This window comes from Phalacrocorax carbo, chromosome 2 (genome assembly GCF_963921805.1).
Source record: "Phalacrocorax carbo chromosome 2, bPhaCar2.1, whole genome shotgun sequence".
Taxonomy (NCBI): Eukaryota; Metazoa; Chordata; class Aves; order Suliformes; family Phalacrocoracidae; genus Phalacrocorax; species Phalacrocorax carbo.
In genome coordinates, this window is record NC_087514.1 from 104,257,744 (window position 1) to 104,274,816 (window position 17,073).

At 45.0% G+C, this 17,073-nt stretch overlaps 1 protein-coding gene across 3 annotated transcripts in view; it reads left to right on the forward strand.

The window, feature by feature from the left end:
• NFATC1 (nuclear factor of activated T cells 1) overlaps positions 1–7,298 on the forward strand; it is a 117,787-nt gene extending 110,489 nt beyond the window's left edge. For all 3 annotated transcript variants that reach the window (XM_064443731.1, XM_064443734.1, XM_064443732.1), the window contains exon 10: positions 4,725–7,298. In XM_064443731.1, coding sequence (XP_064299801.1) covers positions 4,725–4,774 — 50 coding nt within the window. In that variant the 3' untranslated portion in view covers positions 4,775–7,298. The remainder of the gene's footprint in view (positions 1–4,724) is intronic.
• Positions 7,299–17,073: the final 9,775 nt, after the last annotated feature.

Sequence of the window (17,073 nt, forward strand, 5' to 3'; positions counted from 1 at the left end):
GCCCCCCTCCCCAAAGCCAGCAGAAAAACAGTGAAAAAAATCTGATGACGAAGGTGCTGTAAATCATTGTACTCAGCTGTTTGATCTGATAGGGATCAATCTGTTGCTTTAAGGGAAGTGTTGTGCTAATCTAGGCATTGAGAATTAAACATCTTGCATGCCATTCCAGATCTGCTGCTAAGCTGTATGTAGGAGCTCCAGCAAGCCAGGTAATTCTCTGGGTCTCATCTGTGCTGTCTGTATAATGGGGCTTTTTGAGTACTTGGGTTATGTTGTTTTAAAAATGAGTGTAAAGCCTTTGCAACCTTTCTTTGAAAAATCTTGCCCTCATTCAAAACACAACTACTCCTGGAATGGCACTACAGACGTGAAGGGATGCGTATCCAAGCAGCAGCGGAATCAGAGACCAGCATTTGCTTTAGGAATGAAACTCAAACCCAGGCCAAAACGCTGCTTGTACTGAATACTCCTGTTCCGTGGAGCACACACAATCCTCTTGTAGTTAGAGGTTTGTAAGCCAGAACTTGAGCATTCAAGACAACAACCAGCTGACTCTTCTCAATTATATAATAAATATTTTGTTAGAAAGGTGGGAACTAAGAGAAAAATATGAATTATTTTCTCTGCATGAGCAGTATATCTTACCTCTCTGGGGAGTTCTGCAGTGGTCCTACGGGATCAAGTAGAGCCCTGAGGAAACCAGGGGGAAGGTGTGTGATGGATGGCAAGGGAGATGATGAACAGGGAACGATCAACTCATTCACACAACACATGAATGAAATTATCAAGAAATAAATTTTTTTTTAAAAGTACTTTTTCCACCAGCGCATCCTTAAGCTGTGGAACCTGTTGCTGCAGGAAACTCTGAAGGCCAAAACAGGTTCAGAAGGTTATTAGAAAACTTCATGGAAGAAGGTTCATCAAAGTTCACTAGAAACAAGGGTGCAGACCTCCTCTTGCTCACACAGCCCTCCAGCAGAGTAAAGGTGTACTGAGAAAGCATCACTGGAGGTGCGCCTGATTCCTATGCTCTTTCCCAAAGAATTGGCTACTTGCCGTTGTGGTAGATGCAACACTGGTACAGACAGACGTGCAGGACACTTCAGCAGAGCCATACTTCAGTAACAGAATTTTTGAGTAGCTGTTGGGAAGGACAATCTTGGGTCAACCTACAACAAGAATATTTGATGTTTTCTCACCAAAAGAAAAAGTATCAGTTTGGGGTCAAAAAAAACATTCCAAAACACTCCTCTAGATCCAAAATAAAACATTTCCTAACATGCAACAAAAATGTTAATATGGTTTGGAGTATTAAAAGAAGCAAATATTCCAGAAATTTGAAATAAAGAATGCTGACGCTAAAGACATTTAAAACTATTTGAGAAATATAATCCTTATTTTCATGTAGTTTTGACTGATCCAAAACTGAATTTTCCCAGAGCGAGTTTTCCCTCAACATCTGTTTCTCAGACCTGGAGGGAGAGAGGAGTGTCTTCACGGGAGCGCTAGACCATGCAGCTGGAAGTGGCAGGGAGCATCCTTCTAGCTGAAGCCAGCGCGCATCACCCAGCGCACTTCACATGTGCTTGCCGCCTGGTTTCCCCCCGTTCCCACCCACCAGAGGGTTTTCCTTCCAGCCTCAGGTGCCTCAGTGGGCAGCACGGGAAAGCCCACTCTCAGCACACTTCCCCTTTCAGCTCTCATGTTTAGTGCTCTCTGCTAGCAGTCTGCCTCTACAAGATCAGCTGCTTTGCCAGATCACGTATTGCTCCACCTGGGCCTTGTGCTTGCACCCTCGTCCCTCTTTGTAGGTTTTTTCCACTGCGTTATTGGGAATTTTTGCATTTTCAGCGCTGCGGTGGGTAAAGGGGAACAAGCAACAGTGAAATAAAGAGACCCGTGTCCGAGCCATGCTGTCTGTGGGCCACCATGGATGACAGAGATGTTGAATGTCCTCTTGGTGGTTTTGGCCCCATTTGATCGTGAGATCTGGTGGCAGTGGGTGCACTTCGGTTGAAGTTCAGTTAGTGAGTCCATGCTGACATTGTGTAGTGACTGTTGTTGAACAACTCTCAGATGTTGTTATATGAGGACACCAGGCTTGACTGCAAGTCATCAAGGTATCAGGAGTCCACCTCTATTAAAATAACATATGTACAAAAATGAACAATAAAGCCAAAGGTCTAATTTGTATCCTGTTGAAATCAACAAGCAAATTATGAGTGATTTTGGCTGGGAACAGATGGGTTTGGCTGCTGAGAGCTAGAGAGAGCATGACCAAAGGACTGCAGTGGTCTCATGGGCTGAGCCAAGGGCAGGTGGTCTCCCACCTGAAAGGGAAAGTCATCTCATCGGTAGGGTAAGCCATGTCTCCCACAGCACTTGAGTGACAGAGGATTCAGCTGAGGGTGCGTAGCATGGCTGGAAAGGACAGCTTCTGAGTGCCTAAGCTGATTTTGGAGATGGACCTTTGGCTTTTAGACCCTCAGGCCATCAAGTTGCTTCCAAAATACTTTTACTAAATGCTTTAGTAGAGGGAGGTGTGGCTGGGGAATGTTACTTTTGAAAGTTTTACTGAATGAATCAAGCGAGAGTACCTTGGCGTGTGCTATAGCATTAGTCTGAGATTTGAGATACCTGAGCACTAATCCTGTCTGAGATGGGGAGCTCCTCAGCTTTTCTATCCTCCTGTCCCCATCTGTGAAATACCAGTGATACTTATATTCAGATTTTACAGAAGCACTGTGAAGATTAGTTATTTAATGTTTCTAAGCACTACCTCTACAAAGACTGAGGATTGCCTTGAGCAGTATCTTAATTTTATTTGGTGTTACAAAAACTTTGAGGGAAAGTGACACTGTCTGGCCCGTATGAGAATTTATTTTTATTGTCACACTCAGCACCCAGATATCACTGTGTGCTTTTGCTGCATACCCAATGTTCCTCTGAGAAGTTTATCAAAGAAACTATCTTTACAAAAGCATCATGGAAAAATCATCCCACAGAAGAAGTGTGCTGTTTGCATTCAAGGCAGAGACTCAGTCGCGAAAGCTGTCCGGAGTCTTGCAGCATGTAAATGGGGCAACACTTCTTGCTGCGTTCAGATGCATGCAGGGCAGTCTTTGTTGCAGAGCAGGGCTTGCTGCTTGAATTTGTTTCCGCTGTTTGGTAATATTAAAGATGAACTCCACAGCACTCTCAAGAGAAAGAACTGCTTTGTCTTCACATCTCATTTCCATACCGCTCTTAGTTTGCTGCCATAAATAGATAGTTACAAATACAACTGATATTTCCTTTCTGAAGTATGGTGTGCCTATCCATTGGTAGAACTGGTTTCAGTGGCCAGGACCTGTGACACAAATCCTGACTGATTCATGTGCTGCAAATTACTAAATGGGCAATAGGTCTGCAGGGAAAAAAAAAAAAAGACAAAAAACAAAACAAAACAAAACAAAACCAAAAACCAAAAACCAGTAAAACCTAACAAAAACCCCCCCAACTAATTGCTTCAGGAAGTTGGTTTTAGACAGGCTTGGTCTTTTCCAGAAAACACGTGAAGTTATCTGGATGGCTGTGAACAGCAGCCCACAAGGAAAGGAAATGGCGGGATTTTCCGTGGTTCTTCCATGACGTGGGCATGTGTTTCCCACTCCTAGCAATGTTAGGGAAACTCAGAAGCGGTGATAGCCCTACTGATGGCATATTGCCTATCTTCATGTAAATCAGGTAGCAGCAGTCACTGCAGGGAGGTGGGGTGGAAATAAAAGGGATGTTGTGTAGTCCACTGTAGATGGCCTTTGCCAGGTTCGGTCATTTCCTGTCCATCTGCCAAAAATCACAAGCTGATAAATGGACATAATTGGAGTGTGGGAAACTGTATTGCTTGATGAACTGCAGGGGAGGGGGAAAAGAATGAAAGAAGACTCGTGGATAAAGAAAACAACACTTTATCAGTAGAGATGCAGCCTGACTGGCTGATGCTGAGATAGCAGACCTTGTTTATTCTTTTCTCTGACTCTTACCAAGGGTTTTAACTTGCTCATCCCTCCCATGTGTCTGGGCAGTTAGGAGCGAAGACTGTGTGTCCAGTGAAAGGTCACTACAAAAGGAGGGTATATATTTAAATGTGTTACCAGCTCCAGGGAATGGTCAAGCCTGCAGCAGTTTCTTTTCTTCTTCTATTTTTTTTCCTAATAACATCCCACAGTGGAAAAAAATCAGCACATGAAGTCATGTTTTATCTAGGCATTGCAGCTGCACATACCCAGGTTCAGTGGCTTGCAGCTTTCTGCCATCAGCACCTACCATGGCTAACATACTTTCCAAACAGCTCTTTTTACAGAAGGAGTAGATTATTCTAAGATTTCCTATGGTTCTCTTTGCTTTATGTTTCCAGGCCAGTTCTAGAGCAAATGAAATGTTTTATCTGTAACTGATTTGAAATGTTAAATATGTTTGATGCAATCAAGGATCCAGAATGCTGCTGTTCATGTGACGTCTGGTTTTACACAGTATTTAGCATGTTAATAACCTTGGTTAATCCTGCTGTTTTGCACTGTGATTAGCCTGTACTAGCTAACTTGTGATGTTACGCTTCTTGTTCGGAGCTGTGCTGCAGCCATCAAGGAACGGACACAAGTCTGGGGGGGCTGTGTACTGAAGAGACGCACCAGCAGCAGTGGGATGCTAATCAATTCCTTTTCTCTTGTCTTCTTCCTTTGCAGTAAATGAAATTATAAGGAATGACCTTTCCAGCACCAATGTCCATTCATAGCTTTCAATACGGGCCTAGTATGAAATCCACACACACTTTTGACTTAGCTGGCGTGTCAGCTCGAGTAGAGAGATACCGAATAAACTGAAGACGTTGCCTGGTACCGCTCTGATCTTCCACCTTACTGAATGTCAGGAACTGAAGATTTACCTCTTCCTTACAAAGAAGTAGCTCCTCAACTGCAACTGATGAAACAGCTTCTTTAAAGAAAATCATCTCAAAAGAAAGAGGAGGGAGTACGCTCCGAGACAGCACGTTTCATGGGACAAAACTAGAAAACTCAGCAAAATCTTGAGTGCTTCTTCCCCGTGCTGATGTTTTTGGCATGGCACCGCTGGAATACAGCCCTGGAAGTGCCTTATTTTACCAGGTTGTGGCATCAGGGCATTTTTAATAAGCTTTGAATTTGCTACTATTAAAAGTGTTGGTAGGTGCAGAAACTATAGAGCTTGTGTTCTGGAGAGTGATATTGGGAAAAAAGCGTAGGGCGCTGCAGCGAAGTAGGGAACGCAGTCACTGCTCCAGCAAGATGCGTTTATGAATTCCAGAATTTCTTCAGCTTTTCCTCTGCTGTAATGTACAGCCTATTGCCTTATTCTCAGTGCATTTCAAAAGCCTCCTGATTTGTCATCATCTCAGCTTTCTTTTGCATATTGTCTTTATTATGTGCTAATGAATCATAGGGTTAGTGGTAGCATGTTAAGATTTTGATTTTAATCTGGCTTCAGTCATAGCACAAGTGAGTTGAATAGCACAAAATAAAAAAGGTTGATGGACAAAAAATTGAAATCTATCTATTACATGATAGATGAATGTGTATGCATGTACATACATACTAGTATATATGCATATATTTATATATGACAAATAATATAGATGATTGCCTAGTGAGGGCACTGAATTTAGCAATAATTTCAACTTCTGAGAATGCATTTCAAATCCACAACAGATATTTCAGCTACTTCTTTTGAGGGTTTGTTGCACCTAAGGCAGGTATGCATTTTCTTTCCTCATGCAGTTAAGCAAGCACTTTAGATAGGCAAGAAGGATGCATACAAGATACATGTTATTTACCAAATGACAAAAATATGAGTTATAGTAACTGTAAATACAATTACGGAAGAGTGTAAAATATTTGTTCAGTTATAATGTTATTATTCCGCAGAAGCCTTATAACTCTCTGCTACATGTATGAAAAAGAATATTACCAAAAAACCCACAAAGGTTTAATATGCAGCGCTGTATAGTGTGTTTTCAGATTAGCTGATGTTTCTGGAGCTACAGGTAGGCATGTAGTGTAGCCTTTAACATTGTATTTTTTACAATCAACCGCTTATTATATAACTAGCAACAACCTATTATTTCATATAACCAAAAAAAAAAAAAAAACCTAAAATAAAATAGCATGACTTAAATTAAAAAAGTTTAACATTAATATTGTGCCTTAGGAATCCGTGCCCCCTTCTGGAAATCCACCTGAACTACACCTCCGTGCTGGGGTGGCTCCTTAACCCTAATGCAATGAAGATTGAACAGGTTTCACAAAAAGGTGAAATCCTCCTAAGCGTTTTAAAACATTATTCTGTATAATTATGTCTTACTTTCTTTAGAATAAAAATGAAAGCCATATTTGTCACATTTGCACATTACTGTGAAGACATGAGAATATAATATGGCTACATGTACATAATATGCTGTTATTGGTCATTATAATAATCTGTTATTCCTCACCTGTTTAATCCCAGTTATTTACCCTGTATTTAGCACTGTAGACGTTGCATGAAGCATTTCTTATAGACTGCCATATGAGAAGTTAAAAAGCTTGACAGATGTCAGCTTGACTTGTAGCTAGAAAAGAGATCCAATAAAGCAAAATGTTTTGCTGGAAGCTAGTCTTAGAGTGGTTCATTTTATGTTATGTTGACAAATCTTCCTTCCTCATATAAAATAAGCATTTTTACATTTTATATATATCAATAAGTATATATCTCCGTCTCTTCTATTTGAAGCTCTTTGCATCCTGCTGCATTCTGCTAGTATAACCATCTTAGTATGGAAGTAATGTCTCTTGTCACCAGACTCTTCGTCATTTCCCTGCGTTTAAAGATGTTGCTGCCAAGGAGAGAAAATGATATATGATACCATTTTCAGACTTTATTCTCTCAGTGTTTCAGAAATGTCAACAAAGTGCACGTGGAGGAATCTCTGTTTATGCCAAAGCATTTTTTTATTCATACGCATAAACACCTTGAGTGAGGCTTTTACAATACAGGACAATTCACACGCGCACACAGACACACCCTCCACATGTTCACATTTCAGCAGTAGTCTTAGCAAGGTTTTCAACTGTATTGTTTGGATATGTTGCACCTCCTTCATCCTTATCTTTATTTTCCTCTTCAAGCTATTTTGGAAAAAAAAAACCAAAAACAACCTGTTACTTTTAAGCCTGGATAAGGGAAGATTATGCATCTCTTGTATATGTATTCATAAAATAAAAACAAAAGCAGAAATATTTCCCGTATGAGACTTGTTTTTGTATGTGCGTTATGGTTGTTGCTGTCAGTTTATGAAAATGGTTTTCGTCAACCCTTTTTTGAAAACAAAGCAAAACCAAAAAGCCACAATGCTCTGAACGTAGAGCGTAGTCCTTATAGGTACGTTCAGAAAGGCTTTTGCCAGGGGTGGTTCTGGCTATTAAAAAGAGCGCGCTGGATGAATTTTAAGTGGTGAAACAAATTGCCTTATTGATCATGCAACAAAATACTTGCATCTGTATATATTGCTCAGACAACAGTTTCTTCTGCTGTCCCTGGAACTATTTCTGAAACGCATGGGCTGCTAAGGGTAGGCTTTGGATCTGTGGTCTTCAGTGCGGAAGATACAAGAGATGTTTTAGTTGGGCTGGAGGCTTTCCTACCCCTGCAAAGGGAGGGCTGCCCACAGCCTGGCAGAAGGGGAGGGCATACCACAAGCTGCATATGTGTGATCAATCTGATGTGTGTGATGGGTCCTACTCCCTGAATCCCCCCGCTGCTCTGCCCCGAAGGAGAATGGGCAACTGTAGAGTGTCAGTCAAAGGTGAGCTGAACACGGGTCTGGGTTTCTAGTCACCTCATCAGGTGGTGCATTTGTATGTACCAACATGTGAGGCCTGATGGGCCAAATCACAGAGAAACGCTGGAAAAACCTGAGGTGCTTTGATTTTTCTAGACCGAAGGCAGGTTATAAAGTAGATAAGCACACCATTCAGTCCTGATTTAGGTAAACATTTAAACACATTTTAAAAGTTTGTCAAGAAGGAGACACAAATATGCATTTAAGCCTTTGTTGAATTAAGTCCTTTCTCTGTCTTGGGATCGTTTTTTCTGTGAGTAGAGGATGACACACCCTGCTCACTGTCACACCTGGCTTCCGTGGGGCTGCTGCTGAATCCTTCACAATTTAAGGAGAGGCAGACGCCCCAAGCCCACTGAAACCCAGATACTGCACAGCTCTTTAGAGGTCAAAGTGCTCTTTCTCTGCTTCCCTGTCTGGAAGGTGGAAATAATTGTATTTACTCCTCACATGGACAACATGAGCCATATTGTTGGTGAGGTTCCTGGAAAAAGGAAAACACTGAAAACTCAATCACAAATTCCCTATGTCTGCCAGAGACCGTGGCATCATTTTGTACCAAAGCAAAATGTCTGGTCACAAACTGAATTCATCCGATCAACATACTTTGGTCATTGTGCTACCTGGCTTCCTCCAAGCTTCCTTTCCCTTTCATTTCCACACATCCCCTCCTCAAAGCACAGAAGACCCAAGCGTGGCTACATTAACCACATATTGACCAGACTTCTTTAGGCAAAAATAGCCTTTAGCAAACTCCTAGCTGACTCCTTTCATTCATAACCAAAGCAGAAGGTGAATCCCACTCATCCATCTGGTACTGTTTGACTAAATAGCCCTGCTGGAGTCATGCCTTTGAGATTTTTCCTTTCCAGCTGAAAATGGCAAATTTCAAGGAGTTAAATTTCTTGGACGGACAGAGCGGTACTGCCTTGAAGCTAAGCTTTCCTTCACATGTGTGTAATTTTATTGCATTCATCACTGTAAATCTATTGAATTTGTCTCAGTAAAAATAAAACAAAATCCCTCTCATCAAGTGTATTACAGAGGAGTGTTAAGGTCACTAACATAAGATCTGCTTGGTTTCTGTAGCTCTTTTTTAAACAAATGGTCTAATTTTATGTCATAAGCAGTGATTGGATTATTCATCAAACTAAAGCAAGTCCCATCTTCCACCTTTGCACACGCTTGCCCAATATGGAGGTTAAGTGTCTGCCTGTTTTAATTTGCCTGTGTTGTTTCCTCTTTCTCAGCAAGTTAATGGTTTTCTTCTTTGAGACTCTTTCCAAAAAAATAAAAAGGTTTTGATTCTTTTCAGGTAGCCAAATAATTTGTTCAGAGCAGATCAGTTACAGATTCTCATACTGTTGGCTTTAATTACAAGCCGTTCTTGATTCCAAAACCAGCTCCTTTTTTTGGCCAAAGAGACTGTATTTTTGGACTGTGCAAACTCATGGGGCTTTAACAATTCAAATGGTTGCATTTTCAGGATGTAAGGTGACTGGTAGGATACCTGGCACTTGCCATCGCCCATGGGCACGTTAGCTTTTGTAATTAGAACTGAAAAGTTGCTGACTGTAGCGCTTCCTTAGCTACTTTCAGGGACAGGCAACCACAAGCCACTCTTTGCAGATGTGGCAAATTAATCTTCAGTCATTTTAGGAAATCCCTTTCTTTTTCCAGCTCAAAGAGTTGCCAAAAATGCCATCAGCATCAGTTTCCAGCATCTCTTCTGAATTAGTTTTGCACCCGCAACTCCTGTACCCAGCCTTTTTCCAGCACTGCTGATGGAGGGCTTCTGGGTCAAAAATGATATAGAGTGAACACTGACAGTGGCTATCGGTGGCAGAGCTGTCCCAGCCCAGGGCTTACTCTCAGACTGACGGACAGTTCACTGACTTGACTTCACTGGTCTGTACCTGGTCCAGTGGGAACAGCCGCCTACTAAAACCGCATGCAGCTGTTTTAGGCACCTCCCTTGGCCATCACTCCCCCAGCGTGGCTGAGAAGTGCCCTATATGTGCCACTGGGGCCACCATGTGCCCATGATGCTGAAGGTGTTTGTAAGCAAGCCCTTGATGCCCAAATTGAGCGTGGGTTTGCCTCAGGTGGTGTCACTTTCTTGGCTTCCCTACAGCAGTTTCTGACAGCTCCAGGACCATCCCTTGGCCTCAGACTGGTCAGGACAGGGGCACAGGGACTCGCCAGCTCAGAAGTTGTTTGCCACACTGGGAGGTCCCAGGAGAACAGACTCTGTGGTTTCAGATGCATTTTTAGGCCCTGCACTGGTGACATTTACAAACCCAATTCTGGGAAGCAAAATCTCCAAGAACACCCATGGGGGTGGGGGGGTGCCACAGAACCACAGAATGGTCAGGGTTGGAAGGGACCTCGGGAGATCATCTCGTCCAACCCCCCTGCTTGAGCAGGCACACCCAGAGCAGGGGGCACAGGAATGCATCCAGGCGGGTTTTGAATGTCTCCAGAGAAGGAGACTCTACAGCCTCTCTGGGCAGCCTGTGCCACTGCTCTGTCACCCTCACAGGAAAGAAGTTTTTAATAATTTTCAGGTGGAACTTTCTGTGTTCCAATTTGTGCCCCTTGTCCTGTCATTGGGCACCACTGAAAAGAGTCTGGCCCCATCCCCTGGACACCCATGCTTTAGATACTTACAAGCATTTATAAGATTCCCCCTCAGTCTTTTCTCCAGGCTAAACAAACCCAGGTCTCTCAGTCTTTCCTCATACGTGAGATGCTCCAGTCCCCTGATCATCTTGGTAGCTCTCTGCTGGACTCTCTCCAGTAATTCCCTGTCTTTCTGGAACTGGGGAGCCCAGAACTGGATGCAGTACTCCAGGTGTGGCCTCACTAGGGCAGAGTAGAGGGGGAGGATGATGTCACTTGACCTGCTGGCCACACTCCTTTTAATGCACCCCAGGATACTGTTGGCCCTCTTGGCCACAAGGGCACAATCCTGGCTCAGGGTGGGCTTGCCATGAATGTCCACCAGCACTCCCAGGTCCTTCTTAGCAGAGCTGCTTTCCAGCAGGTCAGCCCCAACCTGTACTGGTGCACGGGGTTGCTCCTCCCCAGCTGTATTACCTTGCACTTGCTTTTGTTGAATTTTATCAGGTTCCCTCAGCCCAGCCCTCCAGCCTGTCCAGGTCTCATTGGATGGCAGCACAGCCTTCTGGTGTATCAGCCACTCCTCCCAGCTTGGTATCATCAGCAAACTTGCTGAGGGTACACTCTATGCCTTCATCCAGGTCATTGATGAATATATTAAAAAGGCTGGACCCTGCACAGACCCCTGGGGAACACCGCTAGTTACAGGCCTCCAATCAGACTCTGCGCTGTTGATCATGACCCTGTCCCAAAATTCAATACTGTGTTTTTCCCATCCAGTCACATTCCAGTGACACCAGTTTCATGGTACTGGGGGAGAGCAGAGATCTCTGGGCCTCACAAGAAAATGTTTCAGTGCTCGGCAGGAAATTTTTAAGTGCAAGGACTGGGGTTTTTCTGGTCTGGTTTATTTTGGGTTTTTATATGAAAAATGACATTTCCTCCAACATGAAATCTTTTGCTCTACTTACTTTTTTGTGTTTTTTATTTGGTTTGGGTTTTTTTTTTTTTAATTTTATGCTTAGAAAATACAAACCACATATTATTTTGGGTCAGGTTGATCCAAACTGCACCTTCTTTTCCCCTCACTCCCCTCCAAATCTCTAGACTGGGCTGCTTTCCCAGACAATGGCTCCCCCTCCACCCAAGCAGAGCTGCACAGGCGTCACATGCATACTGCCTCTGTCCAATTTCTTGAATGGTTTCTTTGCAGGAAACTCCTCATGGATCTTTCCTGCCTCCTTGGTCCCCTTCCAGGGCTCCTGCCTGGTCCGAGCTGATCCAGCCCACTGCTCTCATCCTCCTGGCAATCTCTTCTTTTTATTATTTTTTTACCATAAGCTTCTTGTATATTTTATCCTATAAAACAGATTGGCCCTAGTCAGATGATGACACTAAATTGAGCACGCACCTTCTGGCATATTGAATGAGTTATTCCAGCGCTTTCCACCCACCCCATGCACAGGCATCTGCTCCTCTGGTTTTTAACCCTGTCTGCCCTGCTGGCACACCGGGATGGAGCCCATCCAGCAGCAAGCTCCCCCACAGCAAGGGGCTGAGATGCTGGATGCATGCACAGAGAGGACAGAGTTCATTGCTGGTGGTACAGGGGGGGTTAGCTCAAGGAACCTCATGAAGAACCCCACCAGCCGAGCACTCTCTGCTCCCGCTGCCAACCAGGCAGTGCCAGGGAAGGGGAGCCAAGCCTCTTTCTCTGACCCACAGAAACTGCCTGGCCCTTGACAAGGCTCCATCCCCTGCCGTGCCTTGTGACAAATCCTTGGCAACCCCATGATTTAGTGGTGCTAGTAGTGTTGCAAAAAAAAAGTGGGGGTGTGGGGTGGGAAGAGCAGAAGAGGCAGATGCAGGAGGAGAAGCACCACATGGCACTAACCTGGTTGCTGGCAAGGCAGCAGAAGCATGGGCGTTTACTTCCTGGTGACGCTGTGGGCCAGGCAGGGAGGGGAGACCCACCACAGCACAACCCATGGGGCCCTGGCCACACTGCCCAGCCAGGGGTGAGTGTGGACCCAGCAGGGAGTGGGCTGAGGACAACCACACTTCAGCACACCTGTGGAAACAAACCCTGTGTCAGTGTGCCCCTGGGACATGCCCCAGGAAGACCACTTGTCACCCTCCTTCTGGCAGGTGCTGGTCAGAGCAATTAAAGTGGGTTTATGGTGGTTTCTCCATCCAGCAGCCTGGGGGGGACAGGACTGAAGGGGCTCCAGGGCCAAGGCTGCACAGCAGTGGTGGTGTGTGGGAGGGAGCGAACTCTGCCTGACTCCTGGGATGAGTCTGTGCAGGTGGGTGTATGAAAACACATCTTTTCTCTTTAACTTTCCAACTGAACAGTGTGGTCTGGGCAGAGGAGTGGTGGAGGGGAACCATTTCCCTGTCCCTCCTTGTCTTCAGGAGCAAAACAGCCCTTCCAGCAGAGAAACGCCACTGGGAGCAGGAGTCACCAAGTGTTCTTGGGGTGCTCTGGTGCAGCTGCTCATGACTCCTGCAGACCATACAAATGACAACCTGAGCACCTACATGAAGACACAGCCCACTGTAGGAGTTTCTAGTTCAGCTTTCCCTGCAGTGCACGTTGCCATCGATGCTTTAGAAAGTCGATTTCAAGAGTGGTGAACAAGATCAGAAAACTCTCACTCTCAATTTAGCGAGTCGGTAGTTTCAGGCTTCAGCATCAGAGGGACGGGAGCCAGGTGCTGCTCTCCTCGCAGAGCTACATGTCTGCTGAACCACAGTGGTGAAGTACCTGCCCATACCGAGGGCCACCTTCATTGCAGGCGATCAGCTGAACATCCATGTGATCATCCCATAGCAATGATCATCTTGCTTTGATGTAAGATTGCAGGCACCCAAGACCTCTGGCAAAGCTCACAGGCACAAGGTTCCAGAGCGTCTCTTGCAGTCACCCCAGCTTGCAGAGAGGGATGCTGCCTTTAGTAGATTAACCCCTTGGTATTGCTGCCAGTGACCAAGACAGCCAGGAACCACTGCGTTAGCAGAACATGTCAGTGAAGCAGGTCAACACATAGTAAAGACCATAATAAAAGCTTAGGTACAGCAAAAAAATTTTGGTCTACCCAACCCCTTCTAAAATACGTGGGTGTGCCAAAAGATAAGTAGAGAAGTAAAACGTGTTGCTAAAAATAATAATGGAAAATGATTGCTGTATTTGTGGTTCACATGTATGTGGTCTGTATGAGCATTACAGGCCTAAAGAGTTAAACAGAGTGTTTGACTGACTAATAATGTTAAATAATTTCTTATATAACACAATGTGTCCCTAAAACATTTTTGTGGGTGAAGTATGCATTTCTGGTGACTCAAGTACGCCATCTGAGCTCTAAAGCAGTGGTCAAGCGCAGTGACAGCACATCACTTATCATTGCTACCTACTGGTCCAGCGGTTGACCTAAAACCCCAACATTTCCTTTCCCCGCAGCCAGGGTTGTGAAGTGTAGGATAACAAACACACCATACGCCGTCTGCTGACGCACTTCAGTCCCGATGCAGATTACAGCACGGTCTTGCAGAGTATCGCTCCTGCCGGCTCTGCTGGGTGATGGAAAACACAGAAAGGCCTTTTCTTTCTAGGCAGATCTTTATCAGCTTAATGTGTCTGAACTGCTCCAGTCGAGAAGAAAGACACTGAGGCAGCCTGGCCCTGGGGTTTGTGGTTTTACATGCTAATGCTTTATCCGGATTCTTGTGGCTACCTCGGTTGGGCGTCCCCAGTTTGAGGGAACTTCTCAGAAGAGCAGAAGTGTGCCCGTGTTTGCCTCCCAGTGCAGGGGATCTCTCCTGCCGCTGGCTCCTGCGGACACACTGCCGAGTGCTGCTGAGCTGCCGCAGAACCATCATGGTCCCAGCAGCTGGCATGGTACTTGGTCAAAATCCCCTGGGATTTTTTGATCCAAGAAATCAAGTTTTTAGTGTCTTTAGGCCTTTCTTTAATGTGCTTGGAAAGGCTGACTGCACATAAAGCCTCTCGTTTACTAAACCCAGAAAGTCGTGTGACACAGCACTAGACTGTACTATGTGAAGGTTCTAAATATCTTTGTTTCTAGGATTTTTTGTGCTTCACAGCCATGCTTCATAACCATGATAAGGAACAAGTTTAAGTCTCTCTGGTCACACACGCAGTTAATCTGGACCAGTACTTGGCTGGAAGATAAACCTAGTCAGTGCCTGGTGTTCCTCTCTCCTCCTGTCTTCTCCCACCGTGGCTGCCTGTAGCTTGGCACACAGACATACTTTGGCAAGACACCATAGCCACAGCTTCCCTAGTTCACTGGCTGTGCTGTCAGCACGCCACGTGCCTTGCACACATCCCAGTGAGATGCTGAGGGTCCAGCCACGCCCAGGCAACCACAAAGAGCAGAGGAGGGTTCATACTTCAGGGAGTCCTAGGTGCTGGAAAGCAGACCTGCAGGGACGACAGTCACAGCACGATGCTGATCCTCGGAGGGCTTTCTGAGCTCCTGGTTGCTTTGTAGCTTGCTGAGCATGGTAGCACTAGAGGTCCAGGCCTGCCTACTGAAATCTTGCCTGCTGGATGCCGTTCCTTGGCACTGACCTTCTGCATCAGGATGGGAAAAGAGCTGTGTTTTTCAGCTCTGTTTTCTGAGCATCCACTTGACGTTACTCGATGGAGTTCAGTCAGTGCTCTTCAATAAGTGAAACCACACATCCCAGCATTGCTATATTCTGTCTCATAATACAAGTTGCCACTGGAGACAGTATCAGTACTATTTTCAGCTGATGGGAATTTTCCAATTTTTGTTTTCTTCTATAAAATTTTGCATCATAATGCCAAATGTTTAGGTACCGTGGGATTATTTTCCCCCACAAAACTATTTTTTCAGTTAGTTAAAGAGCTAGCCAAAAAGACACTGAACTTTGGAGGAGAAAAAAATAACCCACCCTCCTTTTTCAGCTGGCTCTATTGTTCACATCTTCGATTATTTTCTTGTTTCTGCAGACCATAAATTTTGCCCATTTAAAAAGAACCGGTCTGATTTCGATCTCCTACAAGTATAACTGTAGTTACTCCTGACTTATGCCAGAATAAGTGAGATCAGATTGGGCTCAAAATCCTGCTTCTCCAGAGCTTTATGATCAACGTTATGTTGTGCAAGAAGCACTGATGGGGTAAAGGGAATAGAGGACAACCGGCTTATTGCAGTCAAAAAAAGGGTTAGTGCAGTAGCCACTGCACTTTGGCTGACTTGCAGAAGGAAAAAGCTCATGTGCCTCAGCCCCATCCTGGCTCTTTAGAGAAGGTGAAGTTGCATCACCCTCGTCCCAGCTGATTTCCAGGCTCCATCTGGCCGGGTGGTTGGGCCCATAGATGCTGATTATCAGTGCTGCAGGCCCATCAGCCTGACCTGGGATGTTTGGCTGAACTCGTGGGTCTGAGGTCATGCCTGCTCCCACTGGCCTCCCAATCTGTTCCTCTTCCTCCAGCAGGTCAGCGACTTATCTGCATGCCACAGGGAGCACAGTGGTGGCAGTCCCCTAATTTCCTGCTTCTGGCTTCTGCTGGTTTGAATCCGAGAGAGACAAATCTGGAGGGAGAGACACCCTGTCTGCACACTGGCTCTCAGGGGGGGGGGGTCTCGCTTCTGATGGTACAAAGCACTGGGGGGTGTATGCAAGCAGGGAAACCAGAAGCACTGGGTGATAGGCTTTGACACAGGCTGAAATGTAGGCAATAGATGAGTGACAGCTGGGTCACTCAACAGACACTGAGTCAGGGACACCTTACCATACAGGCTGTCGGAGACTTTGTCCAGCCAGCGGAGCTCACTGGACTCGAGAAGACTTCCTGCTGCCCAAATGGGCCAAACTGGTGAGGCCAAATCCCATCCTTCTGTCATGGCAATATCCCAGGCTGCACCCTGAGGAGACTGAGCAGGGTGATGTGGAAATCTCAGTGCATGGGCTCACATTTGGAAAGATTTGAGCAAAAGTATTTAGTATAAATGCTGCTGTTCTCTAGTCTTACAGCATTGCCAGGTCCTAAGCCAGACACTACCCAAAGCAGGTGTCCCTGCCACTTGCTCCTGCACACAAATGGATGCATGTCCTTGCTGGGGTGCATTTCCTACCATGAGGAATCGGGCCATTACTGGCTGCTGCCTTCTTCAGCCATCAAGATCACTGCAATGGAGAGCCAGGCTTGGCTCAGTCTGATCCCATGGCCTTCGCTAGCTTTATTCCTACTCTGCTAACGTGTGCAGCTTCTGTCTCATGGAGCTGGGATGCTTCACAACCTAGCAACCATACATATTTACACAGCCTCAAAGAGTCCCTAAATAATCCTTGTTGAGGCTTTACTCACAGATAGAATAATGATAGAAGATTGAAAAAATAGAAAGGAACATGCCCCAAAATACATCTTGTTTTATTTTGGTTTTTTGTGTTTTTTTTCTTGTTGTTACTGTTTATACTTGAGGTTGGTTTTGCTCCTTATTTTAGGAAGATGTTCTTTGTTAAGTTTTATATGTATAATTTTTCAGTTACACTGCATAAAAATAGAA